The sequence below is a fragment of the Suillus bovinus genome (genome assembly GCF_016758785.1).
Source record: "Suillus bovinus strain UH-Sbo-P2 chromosome Unknown EDB93scaffold_21, whole genome shotgun sequence".
Taxonomy (NCBI): Eukaryota; Fungi; Basidiomycota; class Agaricomycetes; order Boletales; family Suillaceae; genus Suillus; species Suillus bovinus.
In genome coordinates, this window is record NW_024542077.1 from 183,969 (window position 1) to 211,874 (window position 27,906).

Here is a 27,906-nt window from a genome sequence, read left to right on the forward strand (position 1 = left end):
GTGCAACGTTGCATCAAAAGCCACTCTGGGCGTCCGATGGCGCCCAATGCTGCATCAAAGGCTACTTTGGGCATCTGATGGCGTCCAGTGCTGCGTGGATGGCTATTATGAGCATCTGATGGCGCCGAAGTCTCTCGGTTAAATCGAGTGTTCAAATTTTAACAAGGTATGTATTTGAAATTTTTTGGCAGTGCGATAGTAATTGATGCCAGGATGCATTTTGCGATGGTGCCAGTGTATGTCGCTTAGTCTAATGCCGAAATCAGAGCACCAAAGGCTATTTTACATACTTAAATGATTCTTTGCCATTGTCGCAGGTAGAATGGCTTCCTCCTCGAGCATCCCTCACAATCATCATCATATGGGCGAACCAATACTGTTCGATTCCTTTATATACGATACCCTCGGCCTCATACCTATTTCTGTGTGTTTCTTGTGACCTTTTGAGCTCAGTTCACCCAACTTACTAGGTTATTTTAGGGCAGCTTCGTCAATGTGGATGATGTCGACTTCATCGGGTATTTGGCTTTGGGACTTAAGCCGACGTTATACCCTCTATATGCAAGTACTCATATTTCTAAAGTATTAACGTGTTATTTATTTTGGACCTAGTGTCGCCCAATGCTGCATGACGATGTACGTGGTTGATTTTGTGGGAGGGCTATATACTCACTCCTTCCTAGCTGAGAACACAGATTTCTCTGTATGGTTACGTTTCAACTTCAATCGTGCATTTTTCAGCCTTCGAAACAGAACAAAGCAAGGAAGTCCCAGTATATGTTAATTTCGTAAATCAAACATCTACTGTGTCTGCCCATCCGCTGAGCAGCCTTCTAGCTTCAACCTGCGATTGAATGGTTGAACTTCCCTGCCAAATCTACGAGGATGGGCCCTGACAATCGCTTTTATGTCGTATACGACTTGGTAAGTCTGCCTTTCATTTCCATATATCTCTCGCGTGACAATACATCTTAGGTTAATTCTGTCAACTCTACCACCGTTGTTCATATCGCACACCATCCCACCGGCTATCACCCTTGGTCTGACTTCACTACTCTAGGTTCCATGTACGATTTGTGCAACAGCGGCAGCCCTGCAATCCTCCCCTCTTCCTCTACATTGTTGTCAAGCGACGTAACACAGACTCACACTTCAAACGAGGCCAAATTCATAACAGGCGCGCACCACAACCAGCATGTAACATCCGTAGCTGCAACCAGTGCTCAAACAGCCGCGTCATCATTGTCGACGATCTATTCATTGTTACGACTTGGATGGTATCTGTTGGCGATGCTCAAACAGAGCCTGTGTCGTCAACGGTCTGTGGACGTCCTTGGGCTAGCCCAAGGTTAGGGGTCGTACTTGGCGGGTCTTCGGCAAGTACGATTTAACGCCTATGTCCAAATCGGGTAGCTTATGTCACGCGGGTGCGAGACAATAAGCTATATCGGCCTAGGCTTACGACACCCGAAGGTTAATCGTAAGGATTGTCATTAATTAGAAGGACAGAAGTCCGACTAGTTAACAGGGGGCTTTGCTCATCGACGAAGTCGATGAGTAAAGGTCGAGACTATAGGCTTATCCGCGATGAGCAGATAAGAGGATAGAATATAGACTGCTGGCGAGGCAGAAAGGATCACTCTGGTGAGAGTAGGGGGTCAAGAACCAAGTAGATTCAAGTTAGGGAATATAGTACATGGTAGCGAGTTTATATAGAGGACAGGAGATGTATTAGTGGATGATAACTCGTACTACCAGGAGAGGCAATTGGTAAAGGGTAAGATCATAACAGGAAAGCACGTTCGGTCTAGGTAGAACGTGCCAGATAAGAAAGTGAGTCAAAGATCGAAATAAGAAGTGAAACACGCAAGGGCACGATCGTGCAGCTGCGGATCTAAGTCGCATGTGCTACTGCGCACCGAGTCAGAGATCAAGAAAGGAAACAGGGCAAAGGGGATGCGTCATGCATCATATCATAGGTTACCGTCCAGACGGTAAAGGCAAGGGGACTGTCCACAGGATCAGTCAGGTGGTGAAACGGAGCATGGGTATGCTTCGTCAGCGAAAGGGTCCGGCCAGATGTACTGGCTTTGCTGAAGCGACAGGTAGAGGGCGAAAGGGAATGCGAGGATGACGAGGATGACAAGGGTAAGGTCGGGGTAAGGGTATGACGCGAGGGCTGATACGAGGAGTATTAGGAGAAAAATGGTAGGGGCCCAAGCGTCTAGATGTTCTTGTAACATTCATGGGTCACATACTCGGTCGGCATGATGGACAATGCATCCACCAGCGCTCATACATCCCAGGTAGGCCCCAGATCATCCCGCACCACTTCTGCGCGACAAAAGGGAAAGGCGCCCAAAAAGGACAAGGTTAAATACGAAGGAGGGCTGAAAAGAGTGATCAAAGATGCCGATAATTGGAAAGAGGCCCTTGCGTATCTCCGGGCCCTACTACGAGTCGCAGTTTGCCTCGGCCATATCGACAATCCCTTCCTGCTCAATTCTCAACGGAGGGCAACGGCCATTGACGATGTCTGGCCTCAGGCTCTCTCGCGGGCTAATATCAGTGCTAGTGAATTGGAAGATGGTGAGGAACTCAATCCCTTTGATACCTACTGGAAATTTTGACCTCTTTCTAGTCAAATCGTCTAAAAGCAAGGACAAAATACTCAATCTTAACCAATGTCCCTGTCGACTTACTTGTACAGTATCCAACCCCGGCTACTGTGTACGAACAGCTCTGCGAGACGGCTGCTACCCTCGTTGCGGAGCACAATGACGTGGGTCACCCGGCGCTCATGGCGACCTTGTCCGATCTATGCCACATTGTGTAAGTTCATACGCAATCTGAATTCCGCACTACTAACTACTGCAAATAGTGCCACTGATGTCTATCGACTTGGCCGAAGTGACAATTAAGATCCTTACACGCAACATCTTGTTCATATGTCATTTACATCAGTCTTGTTTTACAAAGCAATGTTTGGTATCCGTTGAATTACAGACATATTTGAGGTAGTATAAGATTGACTTGCCCTCGCTGTGTATTTTTGTCTGTCAAGCATACAAGTTGCATGCAAGCAAGTCCGTAGCTCTCAAATGCAAACAGGATACATATACATTTCAGAATCAAGACACGCCAAACGACATACGAAACACTCTACGCAAACAGGATACATTTACATTCGAATTCAGAACACGCCAAACACCATGAGAATCACTCTCCACTCAAACAAACTCCAAGCCCAAGAGGAGCTTAATCTCACTCAACTCTTTCCATAGTTACTTCAAATTGTCTCTTTTTTCCTCGAGTATGAGTGTCAGTATGCATCTGTCGCGACGCGACATTGGAATGGGAGGGCGGGGAGGACATGCTGCATGCGGATGGGTCTGCGCATGCTCTTGCTCATCCTGCACGATCGTCTGCACATAGTCCCAGAGAGCCTGGTAAGTACAGCTTGCAGTTAACAATACGGAGTAACTGACGATAATCTAAGACTTACCATCGCGGACGTCGTGATCACAAATCCAGACTGTGGCGCACCTTGTTGCTGCACCTATCGCCCCACATCGTCAACCTTCACGCACTGGATGGGCATCTGTAAGGTACGTCTATCACATACGTTATTATCAACCGTGCTTCCATCTAAAGCTTGCTGAATCTGTTTCAAACGAGTTCGTCAGCCCTTTCTCCTCAACTGTCGCCAACGGCTTACCATGTTTGTGCCTACGTTATGTTGGAGTTGATCCATTGAGTTGCGAGAGAGATGTGTTCGATCGATGAGGTAAGCTGATTTAATGGTACTAGGTTCAAAGTCAGGCTTACGTAATACGAGAGTTGAAGGTGATTTCTGTTCTGCCATGTTCAAGTCATGCTTCAATGTTCTTGTCAGTATATCATCGTTCAGGCGCCTGTCACTCCTGCGATCGCTGTTGCAGTGCTCACCCCTCAAGGTAATGCTATCTCGTCCTCTTGTGCAGCTTCAGGCTGAATAGGTATGTTTTCAGCCCGTCATTGTAAATCGAGCTCTGCAGAATATACTTTAACATCCTCTTCCTCAGTTCTTCAAAATCTGAAGAGTTGTCTCGAAGCTCATTCATTTTATCGCTGCTCTATTCCGGCTCCACCCCACCGACACATGTCAGCCTTTGAATGTCATTCCACTCACACGCATTTACGGCGGGACCATCTCTGCATCAGATTGAAATCTATCATTGAACATCTTCTGCTTATATAAGGCTGAAAAGCTGATACCTATACCATCCACTCTCGCCAAGCGGTCACCTTCCCCTAGTATATCTATTTCAAGCCAGCTTGGTGCGGTGCCAAACATGGATCCCATACGCATGTTGAGAACCTGTCATGTGTTCCCACGTATGTTATCTTGTTTTAAGTTATTCTTAGGCGTCAGGATGCTCACTCCTTGTCAGCTTTCGGACATGCAATGAAGGCACCACGCGCTGTACATCTTTAACCTCCTAAAGAACCTAATCAAACCCTCTTCCGAGGGTCTCCCCCATCATCGATTTTATTTCACACTCTTGGTTGGGTGTTTTATCCCTCCAAATTCATCTACTCATGCACAGCGCATTTCCTTCTTCAGCGCCCAGAACTTGACATGGCCGATGTGCCAATGCTATACGACATGTTCTATGGCACCTCAGATGACTAGAAGGAAGAGCATGGATGGATCGTTAGGTTCCTGTCTGACGGTATGACGAGCACAGAAGATTGGAAGGTGCTTAAATGCCGACGACATACATGAGAGTTTCTTTCTAGTCTTATGCAGAGCTCGGTTCACAATCATGCGTTGCGACGCGCAGTACTGGAGGTTTGTGGCGCCAACTCTCTCATCGACCCTTGATTCGAATTATTTTACAGGTGCTCGCCAACCTGACTTCTAATGCACAGACATGGACTTCCCTTGGTTTGAAGACATCTCTCCTGTCCTAGATAGAGATGCAAGTTCAAGCAACGACACAGCAACGACACAGCAACGAGCCGCTCTTACTACAATACACCCATCGAGTCCTGAAGCAGCATCCTGTCGACCTAACATTCTTTTTTGTTCCTCAAGTCGTTCAGGCTCTTCGCTTTGACCTTGGTGTGTATTTGGAGATCATCGCGATGTTCAAAAACATCTTCACCAGCATTGGGTCGACCCTCAATCATTTCCCTTAAAGGGTTACCGCAACTTGCACTGGAGTAAGTACCTTTTGTTTTTCATTCACACTGGACCACGCTCACATACATCATAGTGCAGTGTTATTGATGTGGTGGAGAAGAGACCGTTGCGTTCCAGCGTGCTTGCCTCAATTTCCGAGTCACCCATGGCCGCATATTCTGTTGCTTGTTATATCCTGCAAATCAAGGATCATCACAATGGGAATATCGTACATATCGGTAAGTTTTACCTGCCTTAAGAGTATGGCAACGGGTATTGAACTTGATTTCAGACTTTGGATTCCTGTTTGATATAGATGAGTTGTTCATTTCACCGCCGCCGATATGCTAACTGACTTCCTTCTTTCCTTGAATCCATAATGTCTCTTGAACCCATAGCACCTTTCAGCTGGTTTGGTATCAAAGTGTGCTCCATCAAACTGGTTGCTGCCTTGCGGCTTTGCACTGTCTTGAGACAGGTCTGGGAAGATTTATATGCCAAGCATCAGCGCCGTACTGGCGATAAACCCGCGTCTGTGGAGGAGAGGTCCTTCCTAAGAGACGCATGTACCTCACTCACAATCAAGTTTGGAGGAGAGGCCATCATAGGTACTTTACTAACTCGAACCTGCGTTATACATACTGACTGCTTGCCTCCACATTCAGGCCCTCTGCTCGGTGTTCCCCCATCTTTTGTGCTCTCAGGTGTTTCCCCTGGTGTGTACATCCCTGTGATACCATCCACATCACTCAGCACCGAGCTTCCGTTGTCTATTGTTGATGGATTCACGCGCGCATTACTTCTCTGCGGTCTCACATCTTTATCACGATACCTTGAGCAATTCTCTGATTATACTTCACAGGGAGTAAAGTTTGAACCCAGCTCCTTTAAGCTAACCCCCAAATGGTCGTTTTAATAGGTGGCAAATTCTCAAGGCTTTAAACTATTTCAACATCTGACGGTGAAGGCTTTTCTCTCCATCCGACCTCATGCAGATCAGCTTATCAGCACAGTCCAGCTCATGCTAGTAACCAGCCTCCCGTCATTCAATGGTGAACTGACCATCAAGCACCTCAAAGATCGGTTTGCGCTTGGATTGAATGAGCATCAAGCTACCAAATGGATGATGGGAATCATCTGCAATGCTCATGAAAATGTGGGGAGCACAGCTTACGATGAGTTCCAATGGGTGCGTAATTCTTGCTTGCAATCATTAGACATTCTCATATGATTTGCTCAGATATAAAATGGTCAGTCAGGTGCATGCTCGATGTGATCCCTTTGGGGCCTGAGGCGTTTGCAGGTATACAATAGCAATGCATCTGCTTACAATCAAGACGTGTGGAGTAAGCTGGTCGAGGACCAACAGACTAAGGTTCGGACGGGAGCTACTTTGATATATTTGTCTCGGAAGCTTACGGGTTTGTTACAGAATCTCATCCAATCCATATTGGATACCATTGCATGTTCCTGGTGAGCGTCAGAGCAAGTTCGGCAAGGCATGGTCTAAAATAACGCTCCTGCGTCTCTCCTCCATTACCTACATGAATATGAATATGCCATGTTTATGAATTATGGAATAATTGCACCCCCCCCCCCCCCCTCCTTTTTTTTTTTTCACAACTTGATTTTTCGCATGCGCTTTTGATATACTTAGTTGTCATTAGCTCACTGTACCGCAATAAACGATTTTGAAATAGGTGATTATGTAATTTTATATGTTGGTTTGATTGCCCTGATGGACGCCATCATAGTGCGCCATTGTGTCCAAACTAGGACAAGGTCGAAGTGCACTAACACCTGCCAACCACCCGTATATTACAATGTATAAGTATTCAACCATCGTGTGAATATCCCTTGAGCCTTTTGCTCCCTTACGAACTTTCAACATGTCAAATATCACTTCAAATTTTCTTTCTATTTTCCAGTCACCTTCGAACACCCTCCTTGAAATCGGACACACTGAGAATGCCCTACAAACTTGGCTCTGGAAACAAGGAGCCGAAATTGTTAGTGTCCTTACTTCATTTGAGCATTGGTCTCTCATAACCTTACCTTCAGCTTCCAGACTCCCTACTTATTGCAGCTTCCGTGCTGTTTGGATCGGTCGACCTGCATGACCTGATATCCCTCATTGACATGAGCCTTGTGGAGATCGCGATGCAAACACAACTCCAGCAAGAAGACAGTTTGACGGTCATCCCAGTGCAAAGAGGGCAATGCTTGATGGAGGAGAGAATGTATAGAGCACAAATGGAAGTTTTGTTGTTTAGTAAAGCTATGGCCAACTTGTGCGAAACGCTGAACACTACAACTAGTTCAATTGAGTCACGTAAGTCATTCTGTTTAATGGAATGCTGTACCAAAAAAACATCAAATTTATTTCTAGCTACATCGTGTCTTGCTCCAAAGATGCTGCCCGTGGATGCTGTCTATGTGGAATCATGCCAAGCACTCAGCTCAGCCAATTTCAACTGCTTCCAAGCTACTCAATACAAATGCATGGCATGGCTTTCTGCATGCCGCAAGGCATCACTTCTGGTGTCATCGCATTTGTACCACACCACAGAAGCTGGTAACAATGCCAACCAAACTCTACATGATTCTCTACAATATCCAAATCTTCATGAAAACCTCTTTAAGGTAAGCGCTTCTTACATATGAAGGACGTGGTGTTCTGACTTATTCAGCCCGGTGATCGAATTTTTAATCTACCGGGTTATTTGAAGCATTTTGTTGATGATGTGGCATATCGTGCATACCTGAGTGCATCCGTTGCAGAGTCAAACAAGTCTTTAGCATACCCCGACAATCGCGGCAGCTTTAAAGCAGAGTCCAAAATGTTGGATGAACTCAAGATTGAGTTCCGTATCATGTACTTGAAGAAGCAGCGCGCACAGGCTGAAGTTGATATGTTTGCTGAAGCAATAGCGCGTATTGCTATTGGTGGGTATGATAAACTTTCTGCCTCGAGTTCTCTCCATTAATGTGGCCGTTTGCTCGCAGATGGCATGTCTGCTGGAAGCGCTACAACATTCACATCACATTCACCTGACCATGCCGATGATTGGTTTGACGATTGGCACTCGACCTCATCTTTGTCTTCCAGTGCCTCCGGACTTCTGTGACACTCATGTTGCTGTACCACCATTTGTACAAGTAGGTGTTTCCCTTCAAAGACGAAGTATGTTAATAACTTTTACTTCTGTGTAGGTATTTTTTTGTATGTCGCCCTTATTGTACATTATTCTTACTGCCCTTTTCATCAACTTTGCCTATCAATTAACATTTACTTCGTGGCTGCGCTTTTGATAGGTAGCACATCTGGCGTATGATATTTATATTCTAGCCACACTTACCCACTTGTTCTGAGCTTCCTCTTATCATTCACATCAGGTTGATTCTGCTCATTTGTTTCGACACCAGTTTTTTTATGGCTTTGTCAACTCATATAACTTGACACACTTATATCCAGCACCCTCATAGTTATAGGGTATAGACTCTATTGTATCCTGTCTCTCGCTATATCATTTCTTGCCTTATGGAATTACTCAGATCTTAGTGCGAACTGCATGAACCTTATTCTTAATTTTATTTTATTTATACAAGTTGAAATTTGCGGCGCTGAAATCTAGAGGTGAAATAAAATGTGAGATCTTGATGTGTCCCACTTGGCTTATATGCGACTCAAGTATGGTACTGCTTTGTAATTACTTAGCACCCACAGTAGTCCAATGTTTGTAGATGCCAGTCGCACTGGTGATGGCCAGACAGGCAAAAGCAAGCAGGCAGCTATATAGTTATTGTAGCTTCCATGTAATTTAGATAGAGTATATCTCATTATCCAAAAAATTTCACAATGCGATATAAGTCTACTGAAAATGTGATGATCAGCAGCCATTCAATTACAGCACATGGGCGGGTTGGTTATCACACTGTTAACTGCTTCCAAGGCACACATCAATGTGATAATTTTCTGGCACAGTCATATCATAAGTTAGATATGTGGGACACCATAATAATCATATTTAAAGCTGGTATCACACTGTTGAATACTTCTATGACACACATCAAGGTGACGTGTTTCTGGGATAGTCATACCATACAGAAGATATGTGAGACATAACGATAAAGCTAGTATCATAGTGTTGAATTCTTCCAAGATATGCATCAAGGTGATGTGTTTCTGGCACAGTCATACCATACGGAAGATATGTGAGACACCATGATAATAATATTTAAGGTTAAAACATATCATACAATAATTTTGTTTGATTACCAATTGTATCTGCTCATATCAACTTCCAGTTGATTTCCTGATGTTTCCGAAGCGCCGCGATTGTACCGCGATAGTACTAGTGTGAGATTTCATTGACTCTGAAGTGTTCCTAAATCATGCAAAGGACTGAGTTTCATTGTTGAGGAATTCTAGCTCTGATCATTTGACTACTACAGTAATATGTCTTATTCGAAAAGAACAAGGTAGTCGTATCTTCGAAACAGCCACGTAGCCAACAAAAGAATGATCACATTGATTTCGACACATGCAAACACCAGGACGTACATTACGTTGTACATCTCGACATTACACTTTCTGAACCCAGTTGGCCTAGTTCTCGTATGAAAGTTATTGTCCACTCCACTAGAGAGTCTGTAATAATTCAGTTCTTGGAAACACATATAAATACCCAAGATACGCAACAAATGTTACAAAGTGTTTGCAGGGTAAGAACTCATTATGGGTTTTCTGGGTTTCGGGTTTCGGGCTCAGGGATCAGCAAAGGACTTCTGGCAAACTGTTGAAGACAATCTAATATTTCCATGTGAACAATTTTGCGAAATGTGTGTTTCCACTCATTTTGTGTTTCGGACTTCGAGCCTCGGCACTTGGCATTCGGGTCTCGGGTCTCGGCACTCGGTGAATCGATAAGTCACTGATAAGTTTCGTGGTTTTGCGATGGGACCTTCGTGAAATTTGTAAGAAATACCATATGGTGTATTGTGTCCAGTGGTCTGTTGTGAGCCCCAGGCTTCGAGCTTTGGCACTTGGCACTCGGCATTTGGGCCTCGGGTCTCGGCACTCAGTGAATTGATAAGTCACTGATAAGTTTCATGATTTTGCGATGGGACCTCTGTGAAATTTGTAAGAAATACCATATGGTGTATTGTGTCCAGTGTTGTGTTTTGAGCCTCAGGTTTCGGGCATCAGCACTCAGCACTCGGCACTCAGCACTCGGCACTTGGTACTCGGTACTTGGTACTCAGTGATTCAACCATTGAGTTTTGGATTTCAGTGTTCTGGAAGTTACACTTTCATGTCAACAATTTTGCAACATTTAGTCTTCCACTTGTTTCAAGTTGCAGGTGTCAGGCCTCGGCACTTGGCACTTGGCACTTGGCACTTGGCACTTGGCACTCGGGTCTCGGCACTCAGTGAATCAATAAGTCAATGATGAATTCCAGGGTTTTAGGATCGGCACGTGGTGAATTTTGTAAGAAATTCCATATTGTGTATCGCTTCCAGCCTTGGGTTTCGTGGCTTGTGTTTCAGGCTTAGGCACTCGGCACTAGGTGATTCAATCAGTCAGTGGTAACACTTTCAGTTTTGCAGTTTGGCTCTTGGCACTCAGTGATATGTCTCAGGACATCAATATTTCACACATTCCTGTGAGTATCTAGTGTCCAGTCTGGAGCTTCCGGTCATCAGGCGTCCGGAATTTGAGACAGTGATTTCTCATTGAAAAATGGATGTTGTACCATGGGATTCAATTTTCGGGCATTGGGACTCGGCAATCCGTGCATGTCAGACAAGTGCTTTATATATCTATATAGTAAACCAATACCTTGGCCTATACGTCTATACAATATCTCCCTACCTCGGCCCACCAGTCTATATCATAAATAATTTCCTGCACTCTCAGCCCACCCATTGATATAATAAATGTTTTACCGCTCACTCGGCCCACCCGTCTGTACAATTCACAATGACCTCGGCCCACCCGTCTATATAATAAATATTCCACCGCTTTCTCGGCCCACCCATCTACAAAATTATTCCTGTATGTCGGCCCACCTGGCTATACAATGTACCTTTACATCAGCCCACCCATCTATATAATAATGATTGCCTCTCATCTCCCTTCAGCCTAGCTGTCTATAATATACATGTCCATCCTACTGTACATATTCCCCGGATGGGCCCACCCATCTCCATCATTAAAAATATTCATCCCGGCCCATCCGACATCATTGAGCATATATATAACATTGGCATAGATGGGCCCACCTGTCTCCATTGGAAATAATATTTTCCCCGGCCCATCCGTCAACATCAGGGATATACATCACATCGGCCCATAGTCTGCTGGCCCGTATAATACGGAATTTGTCACTGAAGGGGCTCAATCATCATGGTGCAGGCCTTGACTCGAACCCTGGAACATTATGATCATGGCTAATCCATCAATTTTGGCAGGTGTTACCATCAGACCTTCTAGGATCTCGACTGCTCCACACTTCTGAGTCAGCTTACCATGACAGCCTATTCAGTACATACTAATCATTCAAACTTTCATCTGGATTTGGAAGACTGCCATAGCATGCCTCGAGGGTTGACTTACTACTTGAATGCGCCACCAGGCTCGAGGCCGAAAACTTGGGGTGCTCGGTCAAGGTTCATGCACAACTCATGATGATAGTATGTAATCTGTACCACAGGTGTTGAAGCTTAAATACAGGCCACCTTCCGAGTCGATGTGTTGGAACTGTGACCTTGGTAATACACATTGCCATTCTTTCTGTACTGCTGCACACCTCAAAATGTGCAGCAGTACTATCCACAGTATAGTCTTGGTTATGCCCACAGGTGTGTCTCATGCCCTTTTTGGAAGCACCGTCCTGAACCATCACAACCTGAATCACAGCACCGAGTCAAAGTCAAAGTCAACGTCGGAGCAACAGAGAGCTTACCTTCATACATGTTGACACCTGGCAAGCAGCCAGAACCTCGAGGGCAGTGCACCATTGACTTCAGCACTATAACCATGCATCAATGGATAGTAGCACCTCTGGTGATGGGAGCACCTTTCTTTACTATCAAGCCCCACCCCACATTCCTTGTCTTCCAACTAAGGTAGGGCTACTACAAAACCAACCAACCATGACATGGTGTGACAGCTGATGAGATGGCAGCGCCAGTTCTTGGTAATCTTACTTTGATAAACACTACAATCCCTTCTAATGTCCATAAGTCACACTACATGCACTTTTTAATGAATTGGGTCCCTGTGAACTGTACTATATAGTGTGCTCCATCATCCACAGGTTTCCGATTTTCTCTCCTTCATGTTATTCTAGAGCCTTCATCAGTTTTGCAATTCTGTCACACTTTCAATACATTTGTCACGTGAGGTTGGTCGATTTTGTAGTAGCCCTACCTTACTCCCTCACCACTAGCACAACCTCCCCAAATACGATATGAGATGCTATCTGCGCAATTAACACCAATCCCATCGCCAGTACAATTTAAAGCCTTGCCTCCACCTGCCTTAGTGTTGGGGCAAGACAAAGACAAAGGCTGCGAGTTCTTGGAAGAAGTGAACAGAAGACTGGAAATGGCCTGGGATGTAGAAAATACAGAGATTTGGGAGACTTGTGTCAGATTTCCTTGAGGATTAATATGTGATCATGATAGTACAGTCTTCCTTTGGAGTGGTTTCAGTCCTCGGACCTTCAATTGGTTGATTTACGCAACTCAGGCCACCTACATAAGGAAATGCCAAGTTTAGACTAAATCACTTTTCCCCCAACGACTGGCTGTTGACTGTGACCGTGACTGGCCAAAGGGTGCCAACTGGCCCAGGGTTCTCCAATGAAGCCTCATAGTAGTAAGTATATCATCACCCTCCTCTGAGCTCCAACCTTCATCTAATAATTATATCAAGAAGACCAGAAAACAAGCCTTACACAGCTCACACCTCCAGAAAAGACCAAGTCCCCACATCTAAGTTGCAATCATCCAAATTCCCAAACACGATGAATGATGTGGCGAACTCGGTGGACACACCATCCCTCCTCGATCGGACAAACCAATCATTTGTGTTAGCCTGTTACGACTTGGATAGTATCTGTTGGCGACACTCAAACAGAGCGTGTGTTGTCAACAGTCGAGGACGTCCTTGGGCTAGCCCAAGGTTAGGGGTCTTACTTGGCGAGGCTTCGGCAAGTAAGATTTAATGCCTATGTCCAAATCAGGTAGCTTATGTCAAGCGGGGCTTGACAATAAGTGTATCTGCCAAGGCTTATGACACCCGAAGGTTAATCGTAAGATCTGCATTAATAGAAGGGCAGAAGTCTGGCTAGTTAACAGGGGCTTTGCTCATCGACAAAGTTGATGAGTAAATATCGAGACTAATGACTTATCTGCGATGTGCAGATAAGAAAGTAGAATATAGACAGCTGGCTAGGCTGAAGGAATCACTCTTGTTAGGAGTAGAAGGTCAAGAACCAAGTAGATTCAAGTTAAGGAGTAAGATACATGGTAGCGAGTTTATATAGAGGAGAGGATGCGTATTAGTGGATGATAACTCATTGTAGAAAGCTGATCTCCGCTGGGCTCAGAAGAAATCATACTACCTAGACAACAAATATTTAGGTAGATCTTAGCACGACCTATGCTGCTATACTTGCAGAGCAAGTGCGTTCGATCCTAAAGGGATCGCTAATTGGTATTAGTAGTAAAATGTGTCAGTAATGCAAATAACAAAATGTCCGATGGTGCAAAACAATGTCCAAAGGTAATCCGATGATGTCCGAAGGTACTTATCCAATGTCCGAAGCCAAAGTGCGATGTCCAAGATTTCAGACTTTCGGACTTCACAATAATGGGTCGGAAACTTTATAATGAGTGTCGAATTGTGAGCGGTATGCGCGAGTATAACGAGTGACGGAGTATGATGGTGAATGAATGGTAATATTTCGCAATGCAACTAAGAACTACAAGAATATTCTGGGTGATCCGCAGAGTTGGGAAACAGCTCCTAACTACTGGATCATGATTGCTACGCGTCACTACAGAGTATTTAAGTAAGTACGTAGAAATTCGGAAAACTACAGGCAAAGATAGTAGCAATATATTTCGGGTCTGATGTCCTATGTAATAAGACACGAGGTGCTGCGGACATGTACTAATGTGGTCCGAATGTCAGAAAACATGCACGGGAATGACTACGCACCTAGTGAGGCTAGTTCAGATGGACAGGACACGGGATGGACAAGTGTGCGCAAAGTGCGATCGGCCGATGCGATGTCCGAAGGTCCGATGCGCCAGATCCGATATGGAGTGGCTCGGACATGTGCGAAAGTGCGTCGGACATGTGTGCATATGTTTCGGGTGTTGACGTGAGTATGGAAATACGTGGTTTTGAGCCCAACGCCGTGACCATCACTACAACGGAAAATAATATAGTCTAACTGAAATAGGAACATACAAAGGGATTAGGCATGGAAGTTAGACGCGGGTCGGATCCGGACATAGATAGAAGTTGGCTGGATCCGGATATCCGGAAACGATGTGTGTGATACGTCCGGGTCCGGAACGCGGGATATGACAGATATGTTGTATACATATTTTCGGGTTTCAGACTTCGGGTTTTGGGTTTTGGGCTTCGGACATTGGGCCTCGGCACTTGGTGATTTGTGTACCGGGTGTCGAGTTTTGGGTTTTGGTACTCGACACTTGGTGATTGGTGCAGTGAGGGAAATATGGATATGTTGTATACATATTTTCGGGTTTTGGGCTTCGGACATCGGGCTTCAGGCCTCGGCACTGGGCATTCAATGATTTGTTTAATGTAAATGAAAAATGGGCATGTTGCATACCGGGTTTCAAGTTTTGGGTTTTGGCACTCGACACTCGGTGATTTGTGCAATGGCTGAAAAATGGATATGTTATATACATGTTTTCAGGTTTTGGACTTTGGGGTTCGGCCCTCAGCACTTGGTACTTGGTGATTTGTGTACTGGGTCTCGAGTTTCGGGTTTTGTCACTTGACACTCGGTGATTTGTGCAATGAATGAAAAATGGACATTTTGCACACATGTTTTTGGGTTCTGGGCTTCGGATTTTGGGTCTCAGGCTTCGGGCTTATCAGCACTCGGCACTCAGTAATTTGATAAATGGACTTTCAAGCTTCAGGCTTTGGGTGTTCAGGTGTTCATGTGTTTGGTGTCAGGAAATAGAAATTTCACACATTTTCACAAGTTTCCAGTTTCTAGTCTCAAGCTTGGGGTGTTCGGGTGTCTGGAATGGATGTTGCACAATGGGATTCGGTTTTTGGGCATCTGGGACTCGGTAATCTGTGAATGTCAGACAGATATCTCACTACCTTGGCCCACCTGTCTATATAATGAATATTCCACCACTCCCTTGGCCCATCCGTCTATACAATAAACCCTTACATCAGCCCACCCATCTATATAATACATATTCCACCGCTCCCTCAGCCCACCCGTGTACAAAATACTTCCTGTACGTCGGCCCACCCATCTATACAATAAACCATTACATCAGCCCACCCGACATCTTTGAGGATATATATAATATCAGTATAGATGGGCCCACCCGTCTCCATCGGAAATAATATCCCTCCTGGCCCATCCGTCAACATCAGGGATATACATAACATCGGCCCATAGTCTGCTGGCCCGTCTTATACAGGATATTATGTAGGTCGGGTGATCCGTATAATACGGAAATATGTCACTGTAATATGTGGATAAAGAGCGAGAGAAGGCTCTGTACCCAGGGAGAGTGCTTTTGACCAGTAAGTCTTTCTAGAGTTGTCGACACTACCTTTCACACACTTCTGTTGTTAACTTCAACTAATCTCGACCTCTATAGCTCATCCTGCCCAACATGGAATCAAACCCTTCCATGAAGAGGACCTGTGATCTGTTCACATTTACCTTCCTCAGTCAAGCAACGCAACACTATTGGTGCCCACTCTGGTTTCATATTCGATTTATTGTGCCCTTGCTATAGCCATGGGAACTCTTGACCCCACTCATAAACCAGATTATTCTATGACAGAGCTGCCTGTGCCTATTCCTCCACAGCCTGCATGGTCAGACCCACACAAGATCATTTCTTTTGACCCCTGGAGACACTGTGTGCCTCAGATTTATAGAAAAGAGGTTGATGAACTTGGCCTCGATGTTTGTCCCAGTATAGCAGTTACAAGGGCGCACATCAAACCACACCTTTCAGTCTTATAGTACTGCATAACCTGTTGATAGGACGTGTACATTGGCCTGCAAAACCAGGTTTACAGGACACCGGCCGGTGTCCGCACTGCCTGTGTAGGCCGGCCATGCAGAACCTTGCAGGCCAATGCCTATGATATCTCTGCACTGCCTGTATAGGCCAGCCATGCAGAACCTTGCAGGCCGATGCCTATGATATCTCTGCACTGCCTGTATAGGCCAGCCATGCAGAACATTGCAGGCCGATGCCTATGATATCTCTGCACTGCCTGTATAGGCCTGCCATGCAGAACCTTGCAGGCCGATGCCTAAGACAGAACATGATATCTCTGCACTGTCTGTATAGGCTGGTCATGCAGAACCCCCCCATAAGTAGAAAAGATATATTTCGCTGATGATGTAGGACCCCTGCAGGTTCATGCCTCATATAGAGAATGATATTTCTATGCTACTTATATAGGTGAAACCAGCATATCAAAGTACAGTTATCAATCAGTACTTGAGACGTGAAATTGAAAAATGAAGTACTGTGCTTTTACAACACTTTATACAAACTTGGTTGTATTTTTCCCAGCAAGTAGTATATGTCAAAATTGCATATCTGAAGTTTCAGAGAAAAATATAAAACTGTTCATGGACAACACTCAAACAGTGAAGCGACCTTTTTTTTGCTCATTATCACTCCATGAGACATGTGACTCATTAGCAAAATCATTATCAGTTGCCAAATAGCAGTTCAGAGGTATCATTGAGGCCATAAAGTGAATTGTAGATGTGTGAGATGCATTTTGTATCCTGGAGTGATAGTGTCTCATGGACCAATTGATAACTGTAGATCTGGCCAACCTTGCACCCTGAATATTTATGCAGGCTGTCCTAAATTCTCTAATATAAAATGAGATTCCATACAGGAGTAAGTCTAGCCAACCTCACTCATGTAACCAAAGATGTATCTCATATGGGATAATATAAATGGTGACTGAATAAAAAATAAAAATACAGTCTACCTACACTCCTTACATGGTGACTAGGAAGGCTGGCTTAATGGGCCAATATGTTATTCAGAGGCCAGCCGGCCATAGTCTACATACTGCACAGACTGGCTGGCCCAATGGGCCAATATGTTATCAGTGGCCCGGCCGGCCATGTTCTACATATTGCACAGACTGGCTGGCCCAATGGGCCAATATGTTATCAGTAGGCCTGGCCGGCCATGTTCTACATATTGTACAGACTGGCTGGCCCAATGGGCCAAACAGTGTTCAGTGCCGGCCACCCCTGCCCTGCATACAGCATAGGGTAGCTGGCCCACTGGGCCAATATAATATCAGTAGGGCGGCCGACCATGGCCTACATGCTGTACAGACTGGCTGGCCAATAGGCCAATAAGGTATCAGTGGGTTGGTCATTTCCTCTGTGTATACTCTGCTAACATTAATGTTACTCAAAATATACATGAAAATCGAGGTGTATATGACAACAAACTGCAAGAAGGGAATTCTAAGGTATTGTGCTAATGATAATGTCTCAGTTCTTATACTTCTTTGAAGCTACTTTGTCTCTGGCAGAGCGACGAGGAGGATTAGGAGGAGCAGATGTCTTCACCTTTTTCATGACTGAATCATCCACATCTGTTGCTGGGCGTTTACCCTTCCCTTTTCCCCCAGTGTTAGTACTGCTTGCCTTCTTTGATGTGGCAGCCCTCTCCTCAGTGATCCGAGATGCCTCAGCAACCCTCTTCTCCTCAGCAACCCTCTTCTCCTCAGCAGCCTTCTTCTCCTGAGCAACATGAGCCTCCTCAACAACCCGAGCCTCCTCAGCCACCCTCTTTTCCTCTGCCACCCTTGCCTGCTCCACCTCCCTTCTCTCTTTCACCTGCCTTTTGTTCTCCAGACGCCTCATATGAACTTCTTCCCCCACTGTCATCTGCTTCTCATTACCATCTGGAAGCATTGCGTCCACCTTCACCTGGATTCTGGTAATTGCCTCTTCAACCTTGTCCCCTACCTCTATGCCAAGGATGGAGTCGCCCAAATATTGAGGCACATCATCTCCAGCCTCATCTGCCTCATACTCCTGAGCGCAGCGACACTCACGAAGGAGGAGTCCAAGGCCCAGGACAACAATCATACCCCAACCACGGGATGTGATGATATAGTTGCCTAGTTCCTCCAAAGCCACAATGGACGCCTGAATATTATTGTGCATATTTTGAGGTAGATAGGGCTCAGACCACGTCCAAGATGCCCAGACAGGCAGATGTTGCTTTCTAGCCTTGCCCTTAGGATCTGGAGTTTGCTTTTAAAAAGAGTAAATTTAATGCTGTATCACAAAAGTAGTGAATTATACATACTGTGTTGGAAAGTTTTTGAACTGTGGCCAACAGATGACTGGTATGATGGGAGGTTAGAGAGGGATTGAAGATAACTGACTGTGTCACCACCCATATGGAATTTTGGGCAGGAATTAGAAAGAGATGGGGTGTGACGTTCCAAGTCTTCCTCTTCGTCAGAAGCAAGATTGGCTTGGGGGGTCTTCTTCAGTACCTCGTCCTCATCCGATGATACCTCGAACATATTTTCCCTTCTTCCTTGATTTTTTACTTACATCCTCCTTCTTAGCCAGTGAATCATAGAAGTCGCCTTCCTTATACCCAACAAACCGTACAATTGGTTCATTATGGTTAGCACGATATTTCCAAAGTGAAAAAATCATACTGATAGCTTCCTTCTGCAGGTGAGAAGGATCCTTGATGACGACATTCTGAGGGATACAGTCCATGTCAAGGTAATGGTCTGGATCTTGGGTAATATGACCCCAGGGGACTGCAGCCCGAGGGTTGTTTGAGATGACTGCTGTTGAATGTAAGCCGTCAGAAAAATACAGTACTTCGAAAATAGAAATGAATCACCATAAGCCTTTTGAAATACCTTTCATACAACCTTCTGCTGGTTTTTGAGCATGAGAGATTCAAAGCCTGTTGGTAGGCAAGGATAGCCCTCATCGTCTACATCCATGGTTAAATCGGGCAACTTCTCATCTTCCTCATCAGATTGGTCCTCAGGGTCTATGTCTGTCGCTAGATCATTAACAATTAAATATATTACAGTATCCAAGACTTACTGTACTCGGCTTCATTCAGCCAGTCAGCAAGTCAGTCTTGTGACTCTCCAGCCCATTTCTTGTTTTCTTTGGAAGCCAGAGTAAAAGTTTTCTTCACCGTCCTGGGCCAGGATTCCCAGCTAAACCAATCAATTATTAATAGTGATGTCAATAGGAAAACATAACACTGACATGGTTGTTCCAGGCATTTTGCCCTCCCCTCGATCATGAGCTACAAGCATCACAATATGTAAACCCATAGTTCTTCCTGCCATCTTTATGAAGTCCTCCATGATTTTCTTCTGGTGTCGGCTGCGGTATCTGTAGATACACATGAGTTTTTCCTAAATATAACAATGTAGTGTTAAAAAAATACCTGTCCTTGGTGTCGGAATGAGCACCTTCCTGGTTCCACTTTTCTGCCACAAGTCTGAGCTCCTCATGGACACCTGGTGACAGGGCATTGTACCAGGACCGGACCAGCTTTGTCCTTGTCCCCATGGACCTTAGGTCAGAGGTGTCACGGTGCTTCTTGTCATACTCCCCAATTTCTTCTTTGAACAATTTCTGAGTGACATCAAAAGTCGAGAATTCAGTCTTGAATGCTGCAGCATCAGAGGCTTATCATCCTGACGGTCTTTGACCATATCTACAGTGATGATGCCTGCACCAGATGTGAGTTTATGAGCTCCCTCAATGATTTTTTGCTCAAGATCGCGGTCCTCATTGTCCTCCAGAAAACACAAGTAATATGTACGGATAGCCTATAAAATTAGATTAATATAGACAAAGAGACTGGAAGCTCACCTTCCGAATGTTATTGCCTGGAAGCATAGTTGAAGGATCCTTAGCCTCGTTGCTTTCAAGTATAGTATCTTTGATGTTTTTGAGGATTTGTGCCCTCTCAGCAGGGTTTCCTTTAGCTGAAACATAGGAAATCTCGTGCTCATCCAAAACAGCCTTGAATACATGTGTCCAGTCAGCCATTGTATGCAAAAATCTTGAGAATGCAGGCCGGTATAAGTTTGCAGAACGTGTAACCAGTCCCAACTCACTTGACAACAGATCAACAAACCATGTCACATGATTAAAACACGGTCACATGCTAATCACATGATTCAAATCACCAGTACAAAATCATCTAAGTATACATCTGACCGACTCACAAATTTAATGACATTAGATTATATACCAAATTTCAAGATTCAGACACCAAACAGATGATTACTCAAACTCAGAACAATGATAACATGAGCAAAGTACAAAGTAAGACGGAAATTGCAGAAAAACATGTAAATCAAGCTAACTGTGTCTCCAATGGAATATCCAACCAAGTACTACCATTCTTCCTACCAGAATACAGTACTGTGGACCCTGGTGGCTGAGAGAATGTAAGACTTACATTGCAAGAGACATTTTTGCACTCAAAAATGTAAGCCTTGTCCTTGCTGCCTTTGACATAGGCGGACCTCCAAGAGTTAGCCCAACCACACCCACTGCATTGGATAGGCAGGCGGTGGCCCCAAGGACGGAACTCTGTGTTGGCCCATGCAAACCTAGAGCAAGTGAGGGCGCCCTCCTTGACAGTCAGCAGATAAATGTCAGAGTGGTGACCAAGGTCACAGGCTTGTGCGAGCATATCCTTGAATGCTAAACGAAGTGGGCACCGTCCAATGAGAACCTTCTCGGTGAACGCAATGAGCAAGTGCGAGGCGAAAGACAGTTGAAACCGAGTCGCATTGAATGTGATGGTACCAGTTAAGTTGTGTCTGTAGGAACATTAGATATGTGAGGCGTGTCAAATGAAGGCGAAAAAAACTTACCGGACAACAGCCTCTTGCAAGCCATGGAATGAGTCCAAGTTGGTGACAAGGGAGCCACAACATAGCATCCAGAGGTAAGATTCCTGGGCGCCGTCGATGATACTTTGCCAGGGTTCGAGAATTATTTCCAAGAACTGTAAAAAGAGTTACTATTAGGCCGACTATATATAAAAAAACTCACATCTGTTAATCGAAGTACTGACATAGACCTTTGGACCCTCGTCGCCATACCCAGTAAAAGGGTCTCCAAAATCGTCATCAGGTGTGAGTAGACACGCCAATGACAACTCGCTCCCAGACAAACGAGTTCTTCAAACCTTTGATTAACTGCTTGATTTTGCTGCGGTAGGGGCCAAGCTTGGCATCAGGTGCCAATGTCATAGTAGACCTCGAGATACTCGATGCCAGTCGCCAGCGTAGTAAGGTTTGAGAAAGGCGTGAGCAAACTCAAAAGGGCTACCAGCCACAGCGAAGTCGACAACGACAAGGTGAATAAAAAGGACTGGGGCTGAGGATATTTCGGCTCGGTCAGACACCTCGAGTGCACCATTGATGGGTAAGAACCTGTCCAGGACAGGAAGGAGGTTGGTGTTATAGAAACCCTGTTATCAATGAGGCGTGAACAAACAAATAAATTTTTTAAAAAAACTCACGAAGTAGGCGCTGCCTGGTTCCATCTTGATATGGCAGCAAACGCACTGGAAAGAGACGTCCTCTTGCATGACTTTGGTCTCTATGTCAGGCGGCAGCTGCAGGCAGAGTCTGCACACTACTCTGGGACACAGAGCGCACATGAAGAGAGTGTTCTCTTTGTAGCCGTCTGCACCATCCCTGCAGAGTATGCAATACTAAAAGCAAGAAAGATAAAGCAAATTAGCAACTAGAGTAGTGAGAAATGGACTGCACCTCATTGTGACTACTTCTCTTTTCCAAGTCCCCAGCCTTGGCAGCGGTCAAAGCCTTCATAAGAGACAAAGATAAAGTAAGTGAGTAAATACAAGACAGAAAGAAAAAAATAGACGCACCTTATGGTGAGCATCTCTCTTTTCAAAATCCCCACCTCCCACAGGTTTGACCTTGGAGGCAGTCAAAGCCTCCCTTCTCTGCCTATCTACTCCTCCAGAAATCTGGGTGCTTGAGAGCTTGAGGAGGACGCGTGGCACTGAGCCACCGTTGGATTTTTTGGCGGTGTTCTTGGTGCGGGCCATTGAAAGCTGAGATTGTAGTTGGTATTAGCGTAGTTGCACTTGCTACACAAAAATAGAATAAGAAAACTCACCTGAGCAAAAAGATGCAGAAGCAGAAGAGACACGTTGACAAAAGGCGCGCGTTGCGTTGGCAAAAGGTGCGTGTTGGCAAAAGGCGCGTTGACAAAAGGCGCACGTTGCGTTGGCAAAAGGCACGTGTTGGCAAAAGGTGCGTTGACAAAAGAGAAGCTGAAACAGTCAGTATCAAGTCAGTATACCACAAGCCACAGAAAGATATACTCACATGACTAAAGTAAAGAGACACATCAGGAAAAGAGATGTGTCAGGAACAGAGACGCGTCAGCAAAAGAGACGCGTGAACCAAAGAGACATGTTCACTCACATGACTAAAGAGACGCGTCAACAAAAGAGACACGCTGACAAAAGAGACAAGTCAGTAAAAGAGACGTGTTGAGAAAAGAGACGTGTTGAGAAAAGAGACGCATCAGAAAAGAGACGCGTTGAGAAAAGAGACGCGTCAGAAAAGAGACGCGTTGAGAAAAGAGACACGTGGACAGAGAGAGAAAAGACTTTGACAAAAGAAACAAGTCGAAAAACCAACCAAACATGCACGTGACTTCCACCGGCCAAGTCCGACAACCAGTGGAATTGAGCACAGGAACATTTGGTACAAACATCAGCAAATCAACAAACAATACTTCAACCATCAATCTTGTTCCCACAGTTCGTCTTTCTCAACTTCAACCATGTTTCCACTTCGTCCCATAATCATATTTATCACACCTTTCTTCCTTATCTTTTTGTACCTGTCCTTTGGCCACTTGCAGACTGCAGCTGCAAGTGTTCAAAGGCAGTGTTACATTAACTTTTTGACGCTCTCAGTAAGTAATTTTCAGTCATATGATTTGTAGTCCTGACTTGGTTTTTTTTTAATTTGACAGCTGGCGCGCTATCAAGCTTTTGATAGCGCGCCTAAAGGTCAGTCCTTTCTCTTGATTCTTTATTGACTTTGTTTTAGTTGTTCTTGGCCAACCATGTCTCCAGGGACTGGTGCCTCTAACCCTTGTTTTTTTAGTTCTTCCTGGCCAACCATGTTCCCAGGGACTGGCGCTAGCGCGCCTTAAGGTCAGTCATTTCTGTTGATTCTTGATTGACTTTGTTTTAGTTCTTCTTGGCCAACCATGTCCCCAGGGACTGGCGCCTTTAACTTTGGGATCTGAGGGATATGCTCTTGGCCAACCATGTCTTCAGGGACTGGCGCCTTTGCTTTGGGATCTGAGGGATATGCTCTTGGCCAACCATGTCCCCAGGGACTGGCGCCTTGGACTTTGGGATCAGAGGGATATGCTCTTGGCCAACCATGTCTCTAGGGACTGGCGCCTTTACTTTTGTCCAGGTTTTGCGCCTATTGACCTCTCTTTCAGATTTTCCACCTGCCTTGTTAAGCCCCCTTTTTTCTTCTTCTTCAAGTATACCCCAGCACTAACCACATTTTTTTCTCTAGCTTTCTATAACAGTTTCTTGCTTGCGCCTGTCTGGTTGAGCGAGTTTTTCTTATTTCAATCATACTCTAACACTAACCGCATTTCTTTCTCTAGCTTTCTATATCATTCTTTGATTTCACCATTGCTTGGTGATTTTTCAAACTGGTAAGCGCTGGTTTAATATTCAATATCATACTGACTTCCACTACATTAGATTATTAGTTATTACTGCGCATTTTACCTATATTTTTGTACTCTAGGGTGCAAGGCTTGGATGGAGAGGGCCCCTCCATCCTTGTCTTGCATCACTTACATTAGTTTTTTGTCTTTGTTTATTTTTGCCAACCTTGTACACTTTAGATTAGATGTGTAGCGCAAATGTATTGCCCTTTATGGGTATTTTGATGTCATGTGATTGTTAATCTTTTGCCAAAAATAAATGTCACGTGATCGTGAGAGTGCACCTTAAAGGGTAATAATGTCTAGAGATTATATCTGTCTATGGCGATTGATAGGGTGCATCATGGTCATTGTTGTGTTTTTCGCCCGGTATTCCAAAACACGAGCCTGTGCCAGTACCACCACCATTGAAACACAAGATGTTCGCATTCGCATTGCCCCTATGCTTCACTTACTGCATTATCATCCATATGTTGTTATTTACCAGGACTATCTATACCCTACAGCATCATTACCCAGAACGAAGATGAGATGCTTATTGACGAATCTAAAACAGTGAGTAGTTAATTAGCTTAAATCTTGACTTTCACCTTCATTCACTCCACCAACACCACCATAGCAAGTCATGGACTTCGTCAACCTCCAGAACGAAGATGCGATGCTTATTGACGAACATGAATCCCAAATCACTAAAATGGTGAGTAGCATATATCTTGTATTCATTTATATTTACATTTTGTTCCTTCCTTCACACTACATAGGGAGTGATGGACGACCTCAGCCTCAATGACGAAGAGGTGATCCTCATTGACCAAGACGGTTCAAACAATGTGAGTTTATTATATTATATTTTGCTGCTATATATTGACACTTTCTACACTATCATAGGATATGGATGTCGACAGCCTTGATGAGGAGGATGTGATGCTTATTGACCAAGACGGTTCAAACAATGTGAGTTTATTATATTATATCTTGCTGCTACATATTGACACTTTCTACACTATCATAGGATATGGACATCGATGAGGAGGAGGTGATGCTTATTGACTAAGACAACAACAACAATGTGAGTTTATTGTATTATATTTTGCTGCTATATGTTGACACTACACTCTCCTTCTACACGATCATAGGGAGATATGGACGTCTTCAGCTGATGTAAACAGGATGTGATTTGCGGATTTATCATTTACCAGGGAATCTGAAGATACCCCTGAATGTAAACATTGTACTACTATCATAGCTATCATACAACCACTTCTTTTTTTTTTCAAACAACATCCATAGTCATATAATGCAGTAAGTGAAGCATGGTCCCAGAATGACACTGGGCCAAGTAATGATACTGTAGGGTATAGATAGTCCTGGTAAATAAAGGCACCGCTACCGATGGTGACCAACAGTGATGAAAGTGTATATGTTAGCGGTGTCATCAAGACGGGTGAAAATGAGTGTATAAGTGGCGACAGAACAAACGCCACAATGACCACAATGCACCCTATCAGTCGCCACAACTAAACAGCTGGCAATCATCTTGTGTTTCGATGGTGGTGGTACTGGCATGGGCTCGTGTTTTGGGAATCTGGAGATACCCCTGAATGTAAACATTGTACTACTATCATAGCTATCATACATACTGTAGTAGGGTATAGATAGTCCTGGTAAATAAAGGCGCTGCTACCGATGGTGACCAACAGCGATGAAAGTGTATATGTTAGCAGTGTCATTGAGACAGGCGAAAATGAGTGTATAAGTGGCGACAGAACAAACGCCACAATGACCACTGATGCACCCTATCAGTCGCCATCACCAAACAGCCGGCAATGCGAACACGAACATCTTGTCAAATATGCCTTAATTAGCGATGATTAGCCTAATCATGTTTATTTATAGACTTATTAATTACATCACAGCTAAGTTTGAAGTCCGTGAGAACTTTGGTTCATTTTCTTTTTTACATCCACCATGGAAGAGAACCTGAAGAGCCAGGCATCTGAAGTAAGGGAAGCTCTGAGTAGCAGGATCAGCAAGATACTTGGGAATTCATCTGAAATGGGTGTCCTGAAAGATGGGCAAGTGGTAACTGAGCTGTTGCATAAAGCTAGGTATCTATGGTGGATCATCAATTTTAGCTGAATTCTAATTGATTAATCTTTTAGAATGAGAATATCAGTGCACCTCCAGATTTGCTTGGCAACGCCAGATCACACTACATTTACCAATACACCAATTTTGGAATATGAAATTGATCGGGCCGCACTAACTATTGCCCATGCAATGGTCAATCCCAGTGAGTGTCCCCAAATATTTCTAACTGTGATGAATTCTTAAGCAGAAGTATAGTCAATGTTGATTGGGATGTGGATCAATATGCTGACAGGGTCAAGTTGTCACCACCGAATCGGGATGGGTCAGCAACCTCAGAGCCAGAAAGGCTAAAGAAGTACTTCCCTGAGGCAGTGCTCAGCAAAATTTCAACTCCAGCCACCATTGTAGACAGGCATGGCAGAATTTTGATGGTTTACCTGCCCAATATTTTGTCACCTGCCCGCCTGGTATGTGTCTGGATGGGATTTTCCCTCAGGGACTGATTGATTAATTAGGAGTACGTTAACAATGCCACCTCAGGCTTACGAAATTCTCTTCTTGATACCCTGCCGCCCATTTCGGATCAAAAAAAGAGTTGGAGAGATGATGGCTTTGTGGTGCCAGAGGGAGGGGGTAAATTTGGGGCTGGTAGGATTACTGTGTCACCTGCATATTTCATGCAAAGACAAGAGGTATTGTATTTTCAGTGATGAATTTTCCCAGTTCTCACGCAGTGATTAGCGTTTGATAGATCCTCTCGTAACGTCGGAGTCTTACCACTCAAAGGAGGTCCAAAAATGGCTAGAAGCTTCAACAACATCAGAACTTCTATGGAACTCCATTACTGCAGCAGTGGCACCAGAACTTTTTGAATCAGGCACCTCTGCATTTTCCAAGGTTGTCAAGGAGGTTTGGCGGCGGAAAAATAATTCGGTTCCGGTGGATTCTTGGTCTTCTATCTTTTCAGGGTTGGAAATCATTGCCAACCGAACAACCTTCAGCCACAGAGATCCTGGTGGTTCTCCTTCGCTTTTTGATCTTCTAGTCAGTTTAGGTCGGAACCATCATGCAACTCTTTCTTTGGCCGATGTCCATGCAGAGCTAGACTATTCCCCTGGTGCAATGGTCTACATCGCTGGTAGGGTACTGGAGCACTCTGTGGGTCCTTGGATTAATGGAGAAAGAATTGTGGTTGCCCATTTTATGAAGGATGCTGTGCATGATAGAGTTAAAGTGCCAAGGCCAAGTTTTCCTTTGCAGAGGAACTTTTTAGAGTTGGTAGGGAGGAAACCCAAACCCGCGGGTCGGAGAGCCAATAAATTACAAAGATAGTTAGGTTAGGAACATGACTGTTTTGGGGTGTGTGGGCAGTGGTGGTGGTGATGGACTGCCCGGATAATGCCAATGTTCTTGTTGTTTTGTCCCCTTTGACAGACTCTCGATTTCATGAGCTCACAAATCACACCAAGGAATAGAAACAGGGTCAGAGTCCAGCCATCTTCATCTGGAACTCGCCCATCAAAGAGAAAACGGGGGGCTTATAAATATGCATATATCCCTTCAAAAACTCGGAGGGGAAAAGATTCGTG

The 27,906-nt window shown here is 44.6% G+C and overlaps 9 protein-coding genes across 9 annotated transcripts; 6 read left to right on the top strand and 3 right to left on the bottom strand.

The window, feature by feature from the left end:
* Positions 1-322: 322 nt before the first annotated feature.
* Positions 323-1,353, top strand: EDB93DRAFT_1249542 (uncharacterized protein; the record flags this gene model as incomplete). The annotated part of the gene is made up of 6 exons (XM_041452874.1): positions 323-424; positions 481-582; positions 613-636; positions 684-788; positions 838-924; positions 976-1,353. The coding sequence occupies 6 exons, from the start codon at positions 323-325 to the stop codon at positions 1,351-1,353; spliced, it is 798 nt and encodes a 265-aa protein (XP_041308573.1).
* A 610-nt stretch (positions 1,354-1,963) lies between these two features.
* Positions 1,964-2,921, top strand: EDB93DRAFT_1249543 (uncharacterized protein; the record flags this gene model as incomplete). The annotated part of the gene is made up of 6 exons (XM_041452875.1): positions 1,964-2,057; positions 2,110-2,159; positions 2,213-2,261; positions 2,311-2,589; positions 2,658-2,832; positions 2,882-2,921. 6 exons carry the CDS (start codon positions 1,964-1,966, stop codon positions 2,919-2,921), a joined length of 687 nt encoding a protein of 228 aa, XP_041308574.1.
* A 363-nt stretch (positions 2,922-3,284) lies between these two features.
* EDB93DRAFT_1249544 (uncharacterized protein) lies at positions 3,285-3,865 on the bottom strand (the record flags this gene model as incomplete). Its single annotated transcript, XM_041452876.1, has 4 exons — positions 3,285-3,446; positions 3,506-3,559; positions 3,626-3,664; positions 3,719-3,865. The coding sequence occupies 4 exons, from the start codon at positions 3,863-3,865 to the stop codon at positions 3,285-3,287; spliced, it is 402 nt and encodes a 133-aa protein (XP_041308575.1).
* Positions 3,866-4,962: 1,097 nt separating this feature from the next.
* Positions 4,963-5,518, top strand: EDB93DRAFT_1249545 (uncharacterized protein; the record flags this gene model as incomplete). The annotated part of the gene is made up of 4 exons (XM_041452877.1): positions 4,963-5,107; positions 5,154-5,208; positions 5,267-5,406; positions 5,460-5,518. The coding sequence occupies 4 exons, from the start codon at positions 4,963-4,965 to the stop codon at positions 5,516-5,518; spliced, it is 399 nt and encodes a 132-aa protein (XP_041308576.1).
* Positions 5,519-5,546: 28 nt separating this feature from the next.
* Positions 5,547-6,083, top strand: EDB93DRAFT_1083762 (uncharacterized protein; the record flags this gene model as incomplete). The annotated part of the gene is made up of 2 exons (XM_041445783.1): positions 5,547-5,775; positions 5,833-6,083. 2 exons carry the CDS (start codon positions 5,547-5,549, stop codon positions 6,081-6,083), a joined length of 480 nt encoding a protein of 159 aa, XP_041308577.1.
* A 5,485-nt stretch (positions 6,084-11,568) lies between these two features.
* On the bottom strand, positions 11,569-13,262 carry EDB93DRAFT_1103274 (uncharacterized protein; the record flags this gene model as incomplete). The annotated part of the gene is made up of 9 exons (XM_041447289.1): positions 11,569-11,708; positions 11,788-11,821; positions 11,981-12,079; positions 12,137-12,194; positions 12,604-12,832; positions 12,897-12,929; positions 12,965-13,093; positions 13,142-13,169; positions 13,233-13,262. 9 exons carry the CDS (start codon positions 13,260-13,262, stop codon positions 11,569-11,571), a joined length of 780 nt encoding a protein of 259 aa, XP_041308578.1.
* Positions 13,263-17,956: 4,694 nt separating this feature from the next.
* On the bottom strand, positions 17,957-22,868 carry EDB93DRAFT_1249547 (uncharacterized protein; the record flags this gene model as incomplete). The annotated part of the gene is made up of 18 exons (XM_041452878.1): positions 17,957-18,717; positions 18,783-18,981; positions 19,037-19,192; positions 19,246-19,284; positions 19,369-19,502; positions 19,553-19,561; positions 19,788-19,852; positions 19,908-20,128; positions 20,185-20,295; positions 20,339-20,491; positions 20,934-21,300; positions 21,355-21,488; positions 21,753-21,956; positions 22,008-22,202; positions 22,261-22,314; positions 22,380-22,568; positions 22,634-22,790; positions 22,846-22,868. The coding sequence occupies 18 exons, from the start codon at positions 22,866-22,868 to the stop codon at positions 17,957-17,959; spliced, it is 3,171 nt and encodes a 1,056-aa protein (XP_041308579.1).
* A 300-nt stretch (positions 22,869-23,168) lies between these two features.
* On the top strand, positions 23,169-25,280 carry EDB93DRAFT_1103277 (uncharacterized protein; the record flags this gene model as incomplete). Its single annotated transcript, XM_041447290.1, has 13 exons — positions 23,169-23,285; positions 23,390-23,443; positions 23,504-23,540; positions 23,581-23,687; positions 23,754-24,031; positions 24,161-24,211; positions 24,307-24,343; positions 24,562-24,647; positions 24,733-24,781; positions 24,846-24,923; positions 24,988-25,056; positions 25,115-25,180; positions 25,239-25,280. 13 exons carry the CDS (start codon positions 23,169-23,171, stop codon positions 25,278-25,280), a joined length of 1,071 nt encoding a protein of 356 aa, XP_041308580.1.
* Positions 25,281-27,265: 1,985 nt separating this feature from the next.
* On the top strand, positions 27,266-27,649 carry EDB93DRAFT_1083653 (uncharacterized protein; the record flags this gene model as incomplete). Its single annotated transcript, XM_041445774.1, has 1 exon — positions 27,266-27,649. A coding segment is annotated over one exon (384 nt), but the record flags the coding sequence as incomplete, so codon positions are not given.
* Between the last annotated feature and the right edge of the window lie 257 nt (positions 27,650-27,906).